Raw genomic sequence first — 19,960 nt, forward strand, 5'->3', positions numbered from 1 at the left:
TCTGGACCATCTCTGTACATATGCAGTAAATGGCGAATAAACTGTATATACTCACTATACTAGCAACATATTAGATCTCATTGTACGACCAATTACACCCAAGTACCAACACATTTTTGGTCAGACATCACATCTTTGTGCTCATTTTTATTTATATACATCAGTAAGCTACAGGACATCGTCTTTTAAAACATGACCTACTCGAAAGTGAAAAAAACAATGAATGCGTCATTGTACCCAGCACTTTTGAAAATGGCCTTCCGAAAACGTCTCTGTTTCCAGCACATTTCAAACCAAACTGACACCCATGGACTTTTCTGATGTAGTAAACATGCTCAGTTCTTCTCCTTCTACAACACTGCACTCACGATTCAGAGCGCTTGCGTGCGAGTCCCTTAAAACACCATTCAACACTCAATAAAAGAGCTCAACACTTGTAGAAGCTGCTAATATGTCGTGATTGCTTCAGCAAATGGGTTTTTATGGGTATTAAGCTTTTAGCACCACACACACACCGAACATTTCATTTCCAAACTGACATTAAATGTACATTAACCAACGTAATAAAACATTTCCACATTCACATTCATTTGAGTTGGATAAAACTGAAATGCACGTATTTCCGGAGAGCATTGGTTGGAATTATTGAGTGACCATCAGGTGGGTCAACTCAAAGCAATGTCTGTCTATAACTATCGTCTCATGCAATATAGATAGCCTTGTGGAGGGCTTAGCAAAGTGAACTAACTATCTTAAAGGCTTTTTAAACACAAACAGGAGTTTTTGTTATTGTGATTTTATGTAAATTAGCTGATTTCCATGTTTAAAGTGCTCATGTATATCCATTAGAGCTGTCGACGGATGCATTGTTTAAATCGCGATTAATTGCACACTTGCCGTAAAATTAAGCATACATAATTCATCTTGTTTAATATGTTCATTTTGTCATCATTTGCAGTATCCAGCAAAGTAAACCATGAGATTGAAGCGTGATTCTCACAAAACTGTATTTTCTTTAAGCTTTTTACAAGGTAAATACTTGGAGACTCCAAAAGGTCAGCAATTACCAATTTATATATAAAGCATCCATAATTCATGAATGTACAGTATGTACATCAAAGCACCCATTAATAAAACATTAGAGAAAGGAACTACATGGGTTAATGTAAGGTTTAGGGTTTGTACATAGTTATAACCCAATTGCTATAATTTTGCTATCAAAACTGTGTGCAACTTTAATGCATTAAGGGTTTTCATTGCATGTGTTAACGCTTTTACGCCGACAGCCCTAATATCCAACTTTCTGAATTTCTGAGTTTTTGAGATAATCAAGTCTTTAATTCAGAAAAACAGAGCAAAAAAAAAATGTTTCCATGAAAAATTATCTCGTAATTCTGAGATAATTCACTTCAGGAAAAACTTGAAAAGTGAATGCAACACGCTTCCGTATAAAAGCATACATACATTACAAACAAAGTTCATGATGATGAAAAAGCATCATAAGATCAACTTAGTCTATATGATTCATAGTCTATATTCCAAGTCATGCAATACATTTGCTTTGTGAAAAATTCAGGTCGGTAATCCCTAAAATATGTGACAAATTTCATTAGTTCTCACATGTCTTTTAAAGTGCCAAATGTGCCTCTGTGTGGATGCATGAATGATTTTTAAGAGCTGTAGTGGGAGTGCAAGATTTCCAGTGAATTACTTCCATTTTAAATCTTCTGACTGAAATGTAAGGTCTTGAACCACATGAGTGTGTGGAAATGACACAATGCTTTTCTGGAAGGTAAGAGGCTTAATATTATATATATATATATATATTGTGTGTGTGTGTGTATGAAGAGTTCAGATGCAAAAGCCTCTAAATGCCATTTGAAATTTTCTTCTTTAATGATGATTTTTATCAAGCTTGTATATTTAAGTTCAGTAATTTCACTTAAATGGCAATGATAATTACCTATTAATTGTTATTTAAGTGAAATTACTGAACTTAAATATACAAGTTTGATAAAAATCATCATTAAAGGAGAAAATTTCAAATGGCATTTAGAGGCTTTTGCATCTGAACTCTTCATATATATATATATATATATATATATATATATATATATATATATATATATATATATATATATTAGTTAATATATATAACTGAAGAGTGCAATTTTTTCATCAGATGTTTTGTAGTAATTCTCAGAACTAGTATAAACCACAGCTGATAAAGAAATCACTGTTATTCCATCTGAATTTCATTTCTGATACAATATAAAAAACACACTCGCACTTCTCAAAATGTAAAATTCAACACAGAGGTCTTTGTATTAAAAAAATGAAATTTGTCATTCAGTGCCTTGTCCCCTGACTGTAACATATAAAGCCGAGCGCTGGAGCAGCTCATACAGTGGCAGAATATGTTTCGTGTAGGCGATGATGACAGCTCTCCACAGCAATAAATCCTGGCACACGTTTCTCAGCTGTCTATTTTTATAATCAGTCTGCTCATATTCTGTGTGAAGAACAGGAGAGACTGTTATTAAAGAAGTCAGGTGATCTGAATGAAAGGTTATTATTTGTGATTTTTGGATTTTGTTTAGAAGCTTTCATTTCTTGCTTATTGAATGTTATGGGAATCAAAGAACACTTTATTATCGGATAAAACATGCAGGAAAAACATGTTGTTGAGTTAGTCTTCAGGTTAAATAAAGAGGTACTTTTGCCCTTTAACCCTCAATAATACAGATCAGTGCTGGTTCACTGTCACGCTATCTCACACAATATTACACAGATCCACTTTACACAACTGACAGGCATGGTCTCCTCTCCTCAACTAATTTCTGTGAGGATCTTGACTGCTTTCCTGTACTGAGAATGGGTTTTGGGCCTTTTTATTATATAGGCTTCAATGCTTTCATGACATCCTGCCCAGTGTCCATGCAATCCCTGCGCAAGAGCTCGCTTTCTGACAGAACCGTCACCTCGGGATGTCAAGTCCTGGAAGAGGATTTACTGTTCTCCGAGTTTAGTATTGTGAGCTTTAAAGATTGCTATGGTAGCTATTGTCGAGTTTTCTTTAAAAAAGAAACCACACAAAAATCCATCATTTGATATAAACTCTAAACCTTTAGGTTTTTAATGGATCCAGTTGAAGACCCAGATGTGACAGGTTTACATTGGGCATCAAATGTATTGTACAAAAGTAGCAAAATATCCTTTGTCTTCATCTGACTTTTGATTTATTTTCATTATATGTTGGCATTTAAAAAAAAAAAAAAAACTCAAACATTTAATTGTATTAATTATTATATTAGTACAAAATGCCCAATGATTAACATGATATAAAGGGATTTTCGCTTTCGAATGGCTATATTTTTATCAACAGTGGTGGCCTTAAACATCTGGGGGCCTGTTTTAATTAATAATATGGGGCCCTACCCACACAAAATATTATTATTACCATGTAAAAATTCTAAAATTGATCAATGTGACCACCAAAAGACATTTTGGTGCTGAAATACGTTCTTAAGCTCACTGTGCAGTCTGTATATATGACAGCAATACGGGTCACGGCCTTTAATTGGTGGGTGTGTGTGTGTGTGTGAGAGAGTGTGTGTTGTTAATGGCAAGTCACGTGGGAGAAACTTGGCTTGTTTTGTTTGTCTGATGGGATTCACATAACTTTTCTGTAGTGAAGGAAGTATCGACCAAACATTTTCAATTTTGAGGCTTGTTAGATTATTGAAGAGCTTCATATGCACCAGAAATAATGCATGGTGGAGTGTGTTTATACTATAAAGGTTTCATTTTTAACTTTAATTCACTCTTTTTAAAATATTGCTGACCAGTTCTGCATTAACAAGGTCCAATTTTATCACACTTTGACTGTTTTTTTTTTTTTGTACACATCAAAGAGGGGAAAAAAGTACAGGAAAAAAAGTAAAAATCAAATAAAATAATAACAAGGATTAACGATTAATATATATATATATATATATATATATATATATATATATTTATAATACCTTGGGGTACATCAACCGAAGGATTTGTCCTCTTTAGACACTTTAAATTAACTCTAACCCTAAATTTGGTAAAACTGGCAAATAGGAATAATTTTATATAATACCTATTTGCGTATATATATATATATATATATATATACTGTATATATGAAGAGTTCAAATGCAAAAGCCTCTAAGTGCCATTTGAAATTTTCTTCTAAAATGATAATTTTTATCGAGCTTGTATATTTAAGTTCAGTAATTTCACTTAAATGGCAATGAAGATTACCTATTAATTGTCATTTAAGTGAAATCACTGAACTTAAATATACAAGTTTGATAAAAATGGTCATTTTAGAAGAAAATTTCAAATGGCATTTAGAGGCTTTTGCATCTGAACTCTTCATATATATATATATATATATATATATATATTAGGGATGCACCGAATATTCGGCCGCCGAAAATTTTCGGCCGGAAATGGCCCAAAAGTGCATTTTCGGTTTTCGGCCGAAAGACTTTTATCACCGAAACAATACGGCCGAAATGTTGTGATGACGCAAACAGAAACCTGCACGTGCTTGTCTGAAGCAACATGTCTGTGGTGTGGACGCATTTTCAGTGTATCTGAACCCGCGATGAGACGGAAACCTTGTTTATCCACCTATATCTGCTCTAAACAATGCGTGCCGCCATGACGACGAATCGGGTTGCGAGCGGGTCAAGAGCGGTGCGTGCGCTGTCTGTGGAGACACGCGCTGCGGAGGCAGGCGAAAGCATAAACAAGGCAGCGCGAGTCTCCACAGACAGCGCGCGCACCGCTCTTGACTCGCCCGCAACCGGAGTCGTCGTCATGGCGGCACGCATTGTTTAGAGCAGATATAGGTGGATAAAACAATTAAAAATTATAAATAAGACTCGCGCTGCGGAGGCAGGCGAAAGTAAACAAGGCAGCGCGAGTTTCCACAAACAGCGTGTGCACCGCTCCAAACGGTCGAGACGTTTATTGACGCACTCTCCGTTGTACTATTCCTTGAAACGACAGGGGACGACTCAAGTAACTGTCCCCTAACCATCAGGAATCGGTGAGAAGAAGAAAGATAAACACATGACAATGTTTATTTTTTAGTATTCCACCACCAATACAAAAATAATCATGTAAAACCCAGTAAACCCTGAGATTATTACTTGTGACATTAAAAAAATATGTATATGGGAACATGCATGTATAGAACTAAATTAATGCTCTCTTAAATATTTTCTACATGCACTAAACATGTTTCATTAAGTTTCATGTACATTTGTATTAAACATGGACCATTGTTCATTTAAAAAGTTTTTTTATGCTATTGTATGCTAAATTTTTTAAATGTAACTAATTTATAAAATGCAAACTGGGTGCAAGTGTGATGAGAAGTTTGCACTCGGCTTTGTTTTTGAAAGAACATTTCATTTTAAAACCTTTCTGCAGGCCAGTAGATTATTATTTAGTGTACACATGAGTGGGGTCAAGTTAAACATTTTAGTTTGAATTTTATTTTATACTGTGCATTGTGCTACATAAATATTTGCATATATTGCAATTGATTTATTCTTTGAAAATGTCATATTAATTTATGCAATTGCAATGCCTTAATTTTAGTAAAGTTTGTACACAGTCATAGCCATAAATGCAATGATACTAATAATTGGCATAATTTCTTTCGGTGTTTCGGTTTTCGGTTTTCGGCCTTGGTTTCCTCTTTTTCGGTTTTCGGTTTCGGCCAAGAATTTTCATTTCGGTGCATCCTTAATATATATATATATATATATATATATATATATATAAGTTCCAATTAAAATTATATATATATATATATATATATATATATATATATATATATATATAAAATAAGTTCTAATTAAAATTATACCTATTTGCCAGTTCTTGTGTGGGAACAAAATTTAGTGTCAAAGTCTGAGTCTTATAAATGTTAAGTGAATATCCTGTGTGAGTAGCTCCCATACCGTCATGGTCATCACTTCCCAGAATCCTCCTTGTCTCCACACCTGAAATTTGAAAGATTTCTTTCCCTCCATTGACAGCTACGCAACTACCACTTCAAAAAGTTCATCAAGAGATCGTAAAACTGATCCATATGAATTGAGCTGTTTATTACATTTTGGCAGAGACTTAATTACGTTATAGCAGCTTCATTCACTCTAAGGCCTTGGCCACATGGTTTTTTGTCCTGCGTTTAAAAAAAATCCCGTCCACATGCTCGGTTTAAAAAAAAAAATCTCTGTCTACTTGAAAACGCAAAAACACGCTATATCAAGCGCTGTCAAGAGCATGCCACACCAGCAGGCGGCAATATAGCCCTAACCGTCTTACAAAAAGTCGTTACCGGTTCCTGTAGGCGATAACGGCGAACACTGATGTCAAAAACAGCAGATAGCGTATTCTCTGACGTATTCTATTCTATTCTATTCTATTCTATTCTATTCTATTCTATTCTATTCTATTCTATAACTGGCATTTCTGAAAATCCACACCCTGCCAGGGGTTTTCAAAAATGTTTGGTTTCAGTGTCCTGATACTGCGTTTCCGTGTGGACGAACGGCCAAATCGTGTAAAAAAAGTTACGGTCATAAAAATACCCGTGTCCGTGTAAAGTCAAGGCCTGAGTTAAATGAATGCAACTAACATAATTCAGGTCACATTAGAAGCAATGATAACTAAACTTATTCCAGTGGGTTGTTCCAGAGATATTCCAGTTTTTAATTACTTCGTTTTGGTTTTAACAAGCTGAAATAAAGTTCACAATGTTTGAAAATCATGAGTACAGTGAAAAACACCTCTTAGTATATTCTGTCAACAAATATTTTAATTAAAAGGCTGTCATTCCTGACGAAGTAATTGCAAAGCTTCACAGACCTTTCAGTTATTTCGTTGCATAATGAATATAAAATGAAACGTAGAACATTAGTATCCAGTCTACAGAGAAAAACTACCGTCTATCTGTTTTAGATGAGCAGTGATTATACCAATTGCTCACATTTGTCAATAATTACTGATAATTAAGGCTCTCTTTATATAGCTTTTAGCTTTCTGATTTGAAATGAGCAGAGCCGTCTGAAGGGTTCACAGCAGCGCACTACTTGTTTTCTAATTAGATTTTATTCATTAGATGGTTGAAAAAGCCCTTGGTGGATACTGCAATTAAAGTTGTTGCATAAGTAATTTGAACTCTTGACTTTTACAAGGTTTTGCAATTGGATTGAACTCTAGTATTTTTATACAGTCTATACAGTGAACTATTTTTTAAATGTGATTCATACAGACTTATTTGAATTATTTGACAAAACCTCTTATATATTGATCATGTTATCAATGTCTGAGAAATAAATTGGTTTCTGAAATTAATTTAATTAATATCCAGCCAGTGACTTTGAATTGCTATAAAAAGTGTCTTTAAAAAACAATTGATGTACCCATTAACTTTTATTATTACTTAAAATAAGGAGTGAGGCTTTTTTGTTTTTTTTTTAAAAAACATGCTTTTTTGAGTGGCAAAGTTAGTTAGTTAACATTTAATGATATTTAAAAAATGTTTAATTTATTTTTATCCTTCTTTGAATATCCTTTGGAAGAAAATGATTAGTGAAGCTATTACATGTTGTATTAATTTAATGATTAAACTTGACATTCAAACAAGTTTTTATTTTCAAGGAGCACCCCCCTCCCCCCTCAAAATGTATGAAATTATGCAAAAATTTATTTTTCATTTGTAATTAAATTTTTTTTAAGATTCCCATTAACGTTCCCATTTTTTTAAAGTTATTAACCCCCTGAGGACCAAAAACGCGTCCGCTGCGTTTTGACACCTGAATGAAAGGCTCATTATTATGCGTTTCTTTGTCTCTCTCGGGTGAGAATCATCTAATTATACATGATGAGGGCTGGCCTGTTAACGCTCATCCGCATATTGCCTTGGCAAACAAAAAATGTTTTTTTCACAATTCACAATATAACCCAATTCACAGTTTTATGTGAACGAAAAAAAAAAAAAACTCTAGGCCATAACATCTATTAGTCAAAAGTAATGTGAACGCATATTTTGTATGTGTTTTGTGGCCTTATTTCAGAAACTTTCATTTTTAGTTTTTTCAATAATCACGCATAAACAATATTCGCTCAAAAACACAAACATGTACATGTTGCTCACATATTATGGTAGCCCTGTTTTTGCTAAAAAATAGTGTAATTTCACCTGTGCCATTAATGTTTATAAGCAACTGAAAAAAGTACAAAGAACATCTCAAGGACCCTAAATACACCTTGGACCTCTTCTTTTTCTTCTTTTTTTTTGTTATTGACCCTATAAAAATGTTACAAAGACATGCGACACATCACTTTAACTTGTAAGACTAGTAATGACTCAAAGCCCTCTCATTGTCTAATACAATATTCAAAGGCCCCCATATTGGCTAAATAATATTTGTATTAACAGAAACTGGGAGTGTTGCTATATTGACTTAATTAATAGAGATGATTCAGTTTGTAATTCTATGATTTAATATTGTGTCATTCTATATGTTTTTCAATACCAGTGCTTTATAAACTGTAAAAAAACACTTCATGTTTCTCAGAGTAATCCAAACACAACAGAACACACAACACAACTGTTTTCCTCAGCTTATGGAAACAGACTGTTTGGATGGTATTCATATATTTATGTAAAGTTTTCCAGACACTGAATAATTTATGCTTGAAATATATTGCATGAAAAGTCACTAAGCCTCTAGGTGAAATGCAGGCCGCTAAACAAACATTCGCTTGGATCAGTTCGGTGTCAAAAGGTGGCATCAATTCCACGTAGCGCATTTAGACTTTGAAACAGGCGAGGAGACCTGTCCAATTACCGAGTCTTTGTTTTTAAAGGGGAAAGGGGTTAATGATGGAGTGAGGTGACCTATAGGCATGGTTTCAGAGCGATATAGCTCTCTGTTTGGCTGAATTATGCACACATAATTGTCAAATAGCCACAGTGCTGTAATTAGTGCTGCGACTGAGGACTTAAAGATTCACTAAACCTTTCCAGATCTCACAAACCTCAGCAAACCAACCCTCCGGCATTAGACGAGTCTCTGGAGGATATAGAGAATAAAGGAAAAAGACTGTAACCAGGGAGAAAGAAAGCGAGATCAGGAGGATTTCACCAATGTTATTAGAGAGGAGTTGCCATTTCAGCTTAATTCTCATATCTGCTGTGTTTTGTACCAAACTTTTCCAATTCTCAATTTTTCGGTCCTCCATTTCTCATTCGGGACCTTATATCATCCAATTTCATTTTCTCACCCTCTATCTCTTCCTCTGCTGTTTCTAATTCACTTTCTAGTTTGGAAGAACGGAGGTGATTGACAACACGCTAAATCCGGACTTTGTCAGGAAGTACATCCTGGACTACTTCTTTGAGGAGAAGCAGAGCCTGCGCTTTGATTTGTGAGTTCTTTCTCTAGATCCCCGTCCTGAGGAATCTCTCATCCACACCAATGTTCCTTCAGGAAAGCCTCTCTTCCTCTTTCTTCTGTTACTGATCTTCCAATGCAGTTTTTCAGATCCCGAAATGAATAATAATAATAATAATAATACATTTTATTTAAAGCGCCTTATCAGGACACCCAAGGACACTGTACAACGCAGATAAAAAAAAAAACCCATCTGAATAACCATATGATTTCCCATTTTATTACAATTTGTTTTTGGCCTTCTTACTATCCTAATCTTAAGCAAGTTATTAACGGAGTAGTTCACTTTTAAAAACACTTTTGCTCACCCCCATGTCATCCAAGATGTCCACGTCATTCTTTCTTCGGTTGAAAAGAAATGAAGGTTTTTGATGAAAACATTCCAGGATTTTTCTCCATATAATGGACTTCAATGGGAACCAAACGGTTCAAGGTCCAAAAGAGAGTTTCAGTGCAAACTGTTCAAAGGGATTTAAATGATTCCAGACGATGAATAAGGGTCTTATCAAGCGAAACGATCGCTCGTTGTACAAAAAATAATAACAAAGTTTACGTTTTATAAGCTCAAATGCTCGCCTTGCTCTGTTCTGTGATGTGTGTTCGTGACTCTCCTGTTCAAACTCGTTCATCAAAATGAACAAAACTTTTTTGTGTCATTTGGAACGAAATGAACGAGTTGACTCTGGAAAAGATTCGTTCATTTTGATGAACGAGTTTGAACAGGAGAGTCACGAACGCGCATCTCAGAACAGAGCAAGGCGAGCATTTGAGCTTATAAAACTTAAACTTTTTTATTTATTTTCAAAATGAGCGACCGTTTCGCTTGATAAGACCCTTATTCATCGTCTGGTATCGTTTAAAGCCCTTTGAACAGTTTGCACTGAAACTCTCATTTGGACCTTGAACCGTTTGGTTCCCAATGAAGTCCATTATATGGAGAAAATCCTAGAACGTTTTCATCAAAAACCTTAATTTCTTTTCGACTGAAGAAAGAAAGACATGGACATCTTGGATGACATGGGGGTGAATAAATTATCAGCAAAAGTGTTTTTAAAAGTGAACTACTCCTTTAAGAAGTATCCCATTGTTTTTGGGAACACAAAAATATTTGTAACTTCATTCTTTGGGTACATAATGTAAAGAATGTTTAGTGCATTCAGTCCCAGATGCATTGCGTTAATACTAAAAGATTAAAGTGCAATAGTTTTTATTTTATGTCTGTCAACGGCGACCATGTTTGATCATTGTGTAGTTTTGCATGCTTACAGTTCTTGAAAGAGCATTAGTTGTTTCTTTTTAAAGTCAGTCTTTTATGGCATATCTTTTAATTAGCTACTCTGACTCAGTGTTGTGTATGAAGGCTAACAATGGTTTTTCTTTTTTTGCATGTGTTATTTCCTGCTTAATTCAGATATGATGTCGACTCTAAAAGTCCTGATCTTTCCAAACACGTAAGTAGAGCATTTATGAAACATTTATGTGCATTTCAATTTATTTTAAAAAGTATCCAAATATCATCATTTTGAATGGAAAGTCATTGACACATTGTTACTTAGTTTCAATCCACAGTTGAGGTCATAAAATTGATCTATATACTGAATCCATATTTAAAACCTAATTTTTGTATAGTAAAACTAATATTTGTTAATTGAAAATTAAATACAGTGCTTGTCTGACATCATTGGCATGTTTACTCAACACACAGACATAATATATTTGGATATTTTTTATTTTCCTTTTCCCCAATCGTGGTATTTTCATCCCCCCTCATTAATGCACGCAGACTGATCATCACTATCTCTCTCTCTTCCCTGGTTTGATCACCCCTCAAAGTGTGTGTGTGGCTGGTATTGTATTTGTGTCTTGTGCTTTCTGTTACATGCTGTGCTCTATTGTAAACGTGGCCGTGCTCCTTCCCAGAAGCCCCTTGAACTATACGTACGTCTTTGCCTTTCAATTCACTACTATAACAAGAGGGCAGAGCGTTGGGATTTGTTGAATTTGATAAACTCTTACCTCCTCTTCTGCTTGATCCTACCCACTCCATCTAGGACTTTCTCGGACAGATGTTCTGCACACTGGGGGAAATCGTGGGGTCACCGGCCTGCCGACTAGAGAAACCTCTTGGGTGAGTAGAATCCGTCGCAGGCGTTTCCTACAACTGTGCTGGCTTGTTTCCAAGGTCCAAATTAAGTAGGGATGCACCGAAATGAAAATTCTCGGCCGAAACCGAAAACCGGAAAAGAGGAAACCAAGGCCGAAAAACCGAAACACCGAAATAAATTATGCCAATTATCAGTATCATTGCATTTATGGTTATGACTGTGTACAAACTTTACTAAAATCAAGGCATTGCAATTGCATAAATTAATATAACATTTTCAAAGAATAAATCAATTACAAATTGTGCAAATATTTATTTAGCACAATGCACAGTATAAAATAAAATTCAAACTAAAATGTTTTTGACCTCACTCATGTGTACACTAAATAATAATAGGTTTTAAAATGAAATGTTCTCTCATAAAAACAAAGACGAGCGTGAACTTCTCATCACACCAGCACCCAGTTTGCATGTCTAAATTAGTTGCTTACATTTAAAAAAATGAGCATACAATAGCATAAAAAGCCTTTTTAATGAACAAAGGTCCATGTTTAATACAAATGTACACGAAACCTAATGAAACATGTTTAGTGAATACACTGAAACACGTCCACACCGCAGACATGTTGCTTCAGACAAGCACGTGCAGGTCGCGGTTTCTGTTTGCGTCATCACAACATTTCGGACGTATTGTTTCGGTGATAAAAGTCTTTCGGCCGAAAACTGAAAATGCACTTTTGGGCCATTTTCGGCCGAAAATTTTCGGTGGCCGAATATTTGGTGCATCCCTAAAATTAAGGCTATGTTTACACGGAAACGATTCTGAAGAGAAAACGCAAAAGTGGCGTTGCGTTATCACTTTTTATTCTACGTTTAGACGAGCGTTTTGGGTGGGAAATCTGCGTGCATATGGTGACGCAAAAGTGTGTGAAATTTAATGTAGTATACACTCCAGGCGGCTAGGTGGCGATGTGAAGGTGGCTCGGTGTACGTGATGTGCGTACAACCTTCACTGTCAAGCAGACTTTTGCGTTTTTACCCTTTACATGGGAACGCGACGGTGGAGCGTGTTTAAGATTTCCACTCTGGAGGGTGGTTTCACTTTTTTGCGTTTTCAAGCCCCAAAAACGCCGTTGCCGTGTAAACGAAAGGCACATTAAATAAAATATTTTTCTGCTTTCACCCGCGAGCGTTCTGTAAACGGGGCCTAAGGCCACACCTTCCAGTGGCTTTGATTTTTTTTGTGCCTTTGAAAATGTATACAATTTTGTATTTACTGTATATTAGGGTTGTAGCGATACACAAAACTGATGGTTTGGTTTTTTCCACGGTTTTGACGTCTCAGTTTGGTTTAGAAAGCTAAAATTGTTTTGTTTTTTTTTTTTAAACAGTGGTTTAATGAAAAAAATTGTCTTTGTCTTTAAATTAATTCAATTACAATTAAACGTTTCACAAGGATTAAAAAAAATAACATATAGGGAGCCGCACATTACTATAGCATTAAAGGTTGTAGCCTAGACTTTTAACCTAAATTCAGATGCTACTTATTTTTTTAGATATAATAATCAACACACAACACATTGTATGAAAACATGTAAACTGACCATAAGGCAAATGTGTTTTTACTCTAATTTGTTATTATAAATATAATAATTTACACAGTTGCTGTCATTTTCATGAAAGATGTTTTAAACATACATTAAATAATCAAGATATCATTAACAGGTTAAGTAAAATATAATATATAATATATAATTATATTATATATTATATATAAAATATAATATATAGGCTAACATAGTAGTGTAAGAGTTCATTTATAGGATCCAAAGTTGTGGACAGTGAATCACTTGCCTGTTGAGGTAAATATTCACTAATATTCAATTATTTTTTTATATGTTTTATCTTACCTCAAGGGCATCCAAGATGTAGGCGTCTTTGTTTCCACAGTATTTTCAATTTTTATATTTTTGGGTCAAACCGCTCTTGTCTGTCAGTCATATAATAGAGCTCAATGGTCTGTTGTCAATTGTGGCTGTGGTTACTAGAGGTAAAAACAATATAAATGCTGTTGGTTTTCTCACACAAACCGCTCGTTTCATGTCTTTGGCCATCAATGTGTACTTACATTTACGAGTCATTAAATCATGTTTAATTTGGACTTCTCTGTGCATGCTCTTTGAGGTGGTGACCATAGACCTCCATTATATGACTGACAGACAAGAACGGTTTGACCTAAAAATATCAAAATTTAAAATACTCCGGAAACAATCTTGGATACCCTTGAGGTAAGCTAAAACATACCAAAAATTAATTTCAAAGTGAATTATCCCTTTAATCTAAAGTGTGACCATTCGATCATATGCGTTTCTCAATATTAATGAACTATTAACTACAACTTTTGCCAGCCGGTCATTATTATAACTTGCATCAGTGAAGGTCAGATCGTTTTATTTTTATGCATTCTTTTAATTCGATTTAACCCATGCATGTAAGTGTTGCAGCTCTTAAAAATGTTACTGCAAGTAACTTTTGTATTTACACGACAGAGTAATTTTGCACCCTGCTTGTTTCTGTGTTGGCAGAGGACACATTAGCAAACGCACTCATCTGTGGCCCATTTTTTCACCAGCATTGTTAGTCTTTTTGTTTCCCCGTCATTGGCCCTGGTGGAGCAGGTGCGTCCAGATGGAGTCTGATAGTGGAGTGCAGTATTTCTGGCTGAGAAACTCTTTAATTAGAGAGGTACCCTGATGTGTGAGATCAACAGATTTCAAGGCTTAGCTAGTGATCCTCATTAGCTAGAACTGTGCATTGTGGGTAAACTTGTTAGATGATATTTTTCTTTATGTAAAATTGTTGAGACATGCATTTTGTGCTATTCTCTGAATGTTTTTGCTTTGCGTTATGTCTCACAAGTCCCGAGGCAGACACAATTTTAATGAGAGATGGAATTAGTCGGAAAAAATGCAATACAGTAACTCCCATGTTGTTATTGTTGAGTCTCGAAATCATTTGTGAGCCGGGAAAGGCATTAACAAGAGCTTTACATTAATGCAAATGACAATATTTGTTCGTAAAATGACTCATATATGGCCTTCCTCAAAGCTTGTGTGTGTGTGTGTGTGTTGAGATATGAACATGTTTCCCATTGATAAACTGTTCTTTTAGGAACACCTGGACTAAAGCGTGTGCTAAATCCCCTCCTTCAGGCTTGTAGACCGTCTAATAAACCGAAAAGGATAACGCAGTGCACTTCTGCGGCTATGTGAGCAAGTCCGGGGATATTCGCTGTCAGCATGTGTGTTTCCATCACGCCCAAGAGAATTGAGTTTTGCTCTTCTGCTATAGTGTCGGGCTCACGCTACGCTAAGCCTGAATCGCCTGCAGGCGTCGAACGAGATGCTGACCGCAGGAGACTGATGGGAAAGATCTAAACTCAGTAAACTGAAAGTGTAATGTCTGGTTAGCCTGCTCCGGACGTGCAGAGGGTTTAAAGACCCGGCAGATGCTCATTCACACACAGATCGTATATGCCACTTACCATTAATAGGGTACAATTCAATATCCCGTTAATTTCCTTAAATCATCAGTCCCTTTTTTAACAGAGTAGTAGATATGTTAGATAATGAACCCAGCATGAAAAGTTGCTGGTAACACTTTACTCGAAGGGGTGTGCATAAGACTGACATGACACCTTCATAACCATGACATGATATATGTCTTGAATATTATGTTTATGACAACTGCCGCTCAATAATGACATTTTTTTATTCCAAATATGACATTGTTTAGATGTCTTTGTTATGAAACCTTGCATACTTCCAATGCATCACAACCTGTCAGTGTCTTTGTCATGAAAACTTGACATTAAATTAAGTTAATCTGTCATGTGGTTGGCTTTGACATTGGCTGTCATGAGGCCATTATAACCGTGTCATGAATATTTTTCGTGACCTCAACTACAGTGGTACTAATTGAATTTGTCATTAAAGCTGCAGTCCGCAACTTTTCCTCTTTGTCGCCATCTCTGTTAGAAATCTGCAATTGCAGTTATTCGCGGAATTATCATCTTTACGTGGGTTGCAAATCGGCATGAAACAGCGCGGATGAACACAGTGTTTTGAGGCGAGTGCCGCTGTCAGTCACCGCGCTGTGTGGATACTGTCATACAGAATCACAGATTCACTTTTTGAAAGTTTGACCAACATAAGATAAAGGGATAATAAAGGAATAATAATAAAGGAATGCGATAATTCACTTGTCTTTCCACCATGTTTTGAAATGTACAATTTTTGGGAAGGACATGCAGTAACCGGCTTGAACACAAAATGTCAGACATTGCTAAATATGAAATCACCATCTTAATTTATTTAGCGCTTTTAGCAATACACTCTTAGAAGAAAAGGTTCTATATAGAACCTTAAAAGGTACTATCAGCGCTATGTATTTGGAACCCCTAAAAGGTTCTATACACTCTTAAAAAAGGGTTTCTCTGGGTTCTATATAGAACCCTGGGGTTCCATACTTGGCCAATAGAACCTTTTACCAAAAAAAAAAATGGTTCTATATAGAACCATTTTGGAGTTCCATATATGGAACCATTTCTGGTTCTAAATAAAACCATTTCTCTAAGAGTGTACAGATTGTTTCAAAGCAGAGGAAATTAATGGAATAGAGATTGTTTTGGTTTCACAGCAGCTCTAGAAAAAAGTTATTTGATTGATTAGATTGATTCACTTCCGTTGTGAAATCATACGTTCTCATGTACTGACAACCACCATTTGGCCCCAAACTAGTTGAGCGATACTCAAGTTAAAGGACAACCAGGTTGCTTGCACTGCACAGTATTATTTCTTTTAAAAGAGGTTACAGTATGTCAGCTGTGTCCTGCAGTGAGCTGCTGCGTATCCCACAAGTATTGCAATTAGTGTACTTGAACTCTCCTGGCATGGGCACCATCTGCAGATGGCAGGAGCTAACTTTAAGAATTGGACGACCCCCCACCGTAATGAACGCTATTACAAGTTGCAGTAGATGTAAATGTCAGTGTATAATTAAATGGAGAGATAGCAAAAGTGAGAGTATGTGAGGTTTTCATGTTCATTTTTCCACCCTGCCGGACTCGCTCTGAGCACACATATGTCTGAGTCTCGGAGGAGACTGCTCAAGCCCGCACAACAATCTGTTTTCCACAGTTTAACAAGCTCTCCGACTGCACATTCATGCAGCGTCTTTAAGGCTGCATTTACACTGCAGGTCTTGATGCCCAAATCCTATTTGTTGACTATATTTGGTATCTGCATTTACACTACACACTTGGCGAAACAACCCTATGTAGATGTACTGAGGCAGAAAGGCTTAGGCTGAAAAACACAGACGGACACAGATGACATTATAATGCAAACTTTTGCTTTCTGCACCAGGATTTTCTTTAAAGGTCAGCAAGCCTTTAACTGCATTGCGCCCTTGAAAAGAGTCGATTGGTGTCCACCCGAGTTGACGTCATTCGCCACTGTCACTGTTTTAAAGGAGTAGTTCACTTTAAAAAAAAACTTTTGCTGATGAATGATGATTTACTCACCCCCATGTCATCCAAGATGTCCATGTCTTTCTTTCTTCAGTCGAAAAGAAATTAAGGTTTTTGATGAAAACATTCCAGGATTTTTCTCCATATAATGGATATCAATGGGGACCAAACGGTTCAAGGTCCAAATGAGAGTTTCAGTGCAAACTGCAAACTGTTCAAAGGGCTTTAAACGATTCCAGACGATGAATAAGGGTCTTATCAAGCGAAACGATCGCTCATTAAAAAAAAAAACAAAGTTTAAGTTTTATAAGCTCAAATGTTCGCCTTGCTCTGTTAATCAAAAAAAAAGTTTTTTTTTTTAAAACTGAACTACTACTTTAACAAGTGGATCTATGTTTATGTTTTTAGGGATTTTCTGTACTCGCCAATCTATAATCGGGAACCATGATGACTGAACGACAAAAATAGTGGCAAATCTTTTTCATAATAAAATGAAAAAGATTTGTTTATTTTGATGAACGTGTTCGAGAGTCACGAACGCGCATCACAGAACAGAGCAAGGCGAGCATTTGTGCTTATAAAACTTCAACTTTTTTATTTATTTTTTTAAATGAGCGATCGTTTCGCTTGATAAGACCCTTATTCATCGTCAGGAATCGTTTAAAGCCCTTTGAACAGTTTGCACTGAAACTCTCATTTGGACCTTGAACCGTTTGGTTCCCATTGAAGTCCATTATATGGAGAAAATCCTTGAAAGTTTTCATCAAAAACCTTAATTTCTTTTCGACCGAAGAAAGAAAGAAGTGGACATCTTGGATGACATGGGGGTGAGTAAATTATCAGCAAAAGTTTTTCTAAAAGTGAACTACTCCTTTAAATCTGAAGCAAATACATCTGCAATAGAGAGGTTGCCTCTCCTTATGTGAAAAGGTTGGATAAAAAAAGGTTGGTGGGGTTTCTCAGTCGGCTGGTTTTAGAGGTTCACTCTAAAGCGAAGCGAGCAGATCGTCAGGAGGTGTGAGGACTGCACTTTACTAGTTAAATGTCTACCAAGGGCCTACTAATTGTTGGAAAGTAAATTAGGGCGTAAAAACCGAAAACAGAAAACCATAAACTGTCTCTTGTCCCTCCTCTGGCATTGGATTCATTGTAATATCATGTGGGCAGTGGCTCTTTGAGCAACATTTCAAAAACACCTCAGTGCTGTTCTCCAAACAAGCACACAAAAGCTTCTTATCTGCATTTCTTCCTCCATTTCCACTTCCTTTCTGTGCTGAGTTTAATTGTTTTGCCTTTAATCTTCAGGAAATTGGACCTCACATTAATTATGAGGCGCAGGTTGGGTTTTGATGATGAAAGAGGGATGTGAGAGAGAAAAGGCGAGGAAAACACTGAGCAAAAAGCTCTCTCTATCAAGTGTGTGTGCTTGAATGGCGGGCTAGAAGGTAACAAGCACGAACATACGAACAAGCCATTTCTGAGCAAGTGCAGAGACAAAGACGATAACACCTCAAGAGACTAGATTATATTTGAAGATAAAAATAAACGGGAGCTCTCTGTTAGCATTCCCATTCTCCTCAGTGCGGCTAATTTATATTTACTCATGTGTTGTTGTGGAAAGTTTTATTTTGTCAGAATAAACTGTGTCTTTTGGATGCTTTTTGTGGCCAGATGGTGTAGTTATGACATCGACCAGCAAGGGGTTAACTGGCAAATGCTAACTAGCTAAACTTTGTGCCCTTGTGTTTTGATCAGCCAACATTTAATTAAATGTGTACAGTGGAAAATAACTTGAGCATTTTCTTGTAATATCTGTATAACATAAAGAAACTGGACTATTGTTAGTTTATTAATTTATTTTCTGTATCTATTTGAAAATCAGACATTGGTTTTCCAGTCCAGTTAGATTCATCGAAATGTATTGACTGTGTTTATCAAAAGGAAAATGTATGTGAACTTAGATTGCGAACAGATTAAGAACTAAAGTGCTTTCTCTCATCTTTACATGAAATGCCAAATTTCTGAGAATCGTATCTGAGAGCCAAACCCCAAACTTTGAGAATCGAGTATCAAAATAAAAATATGTCTTTGCTGTTCAGCAGATTGAGAGATTGTTCAGGAGTCTGGAGAATCTGAGAGAGATATAGGCTACACTACCCTTCAAACGTTCGTTTTTTTCTTCTATTCATCAAGGACACGTTAATGTGATCAACAATGACAATGTTAATGTTAGAAAAGGTTTCTAATTCAAATAAATGCTGTTTTTATTAAAGTTTCTATTCGGAGAAAAAAAAAATGGTTTCCACGCAAATAACTGTTTTATAATATTAAATGTTTCTCGAGCATCAAATCATAGTAGAATGACTGCTGAAGGATCATGTGACACTGAAGTCTGGAGTTATGATGCTGAAAATTCAGCTTTTTAATGTCACTTAAAGGTAGATTAGTCTAATTGTAAACTGAAACGTAAGACTGATAAACCCTAACTAATTCCTTGTTTTGTCTAATTAGTTTTAAGACAGTCTTAACTTAACCAGGGGTTTTTCTGCAATATGCTGATTTCACGCAGCCGCCATTTTGAAATCGAAAGTGAGGCTCCGGAAGTACAGATAAACAACAATACCTTGGACCAGGGCTTGACCGATTATCGGTGCCGATATTAAGCATTTTTATGGTTATCGGTATCGGGCATTTTGGAAAAAACTGAAAAGTAAGACTGATAAACCCTAATTGCTAGTTTGGTCTAATTAGTTTTAAGACACAGGGCCCTATTTTAATGATCTGAAGCGCAAGTATCAAGCGCAAAGTAAC

General features: G+C 35.9%; 1 protein-coding gene across 1 annotated transcript in view; it reads left to right on the forward strand.

The window, feature by feature from the left end:
• cpne5b (copine 5b) overlaps positions 1-19,960 on the forward strand; it is a 203,387-nt gene that overhangs the window by 55,615 nt on the left and 127,812 nt on the right. Inside the window, exons 4-6 of the mRNA XM_039663352.2 lie at positions 9,386-9,489; positions 10,927-10,966; positions 11,567-11,643. Of these exons, the coding sequence (XP_039519286.1) occupies positions 9,386-9,489; positions 10,927-10,966; positions 11,567-11,643 (221 nt within the window). The remainder of the gene's footprint in view (positions 1-9,385; positions 9,490-10,926; positions 10,967-11,566; positions 11,644-19,960) is intronic.

This window comes from Pimephales promelas, chromosome 21 (assembly GCF_988280905.1).
Source record: "Pimephales promelas chromosome 21, fPimPro1.hap1.1, whole genome shotgun sequence".
NCBI lineage: Eukaryota > Metazoa > Chordata > Actinopteri > Cypriniformes > Leuciscidae > Pimephales > Pimephales promelas.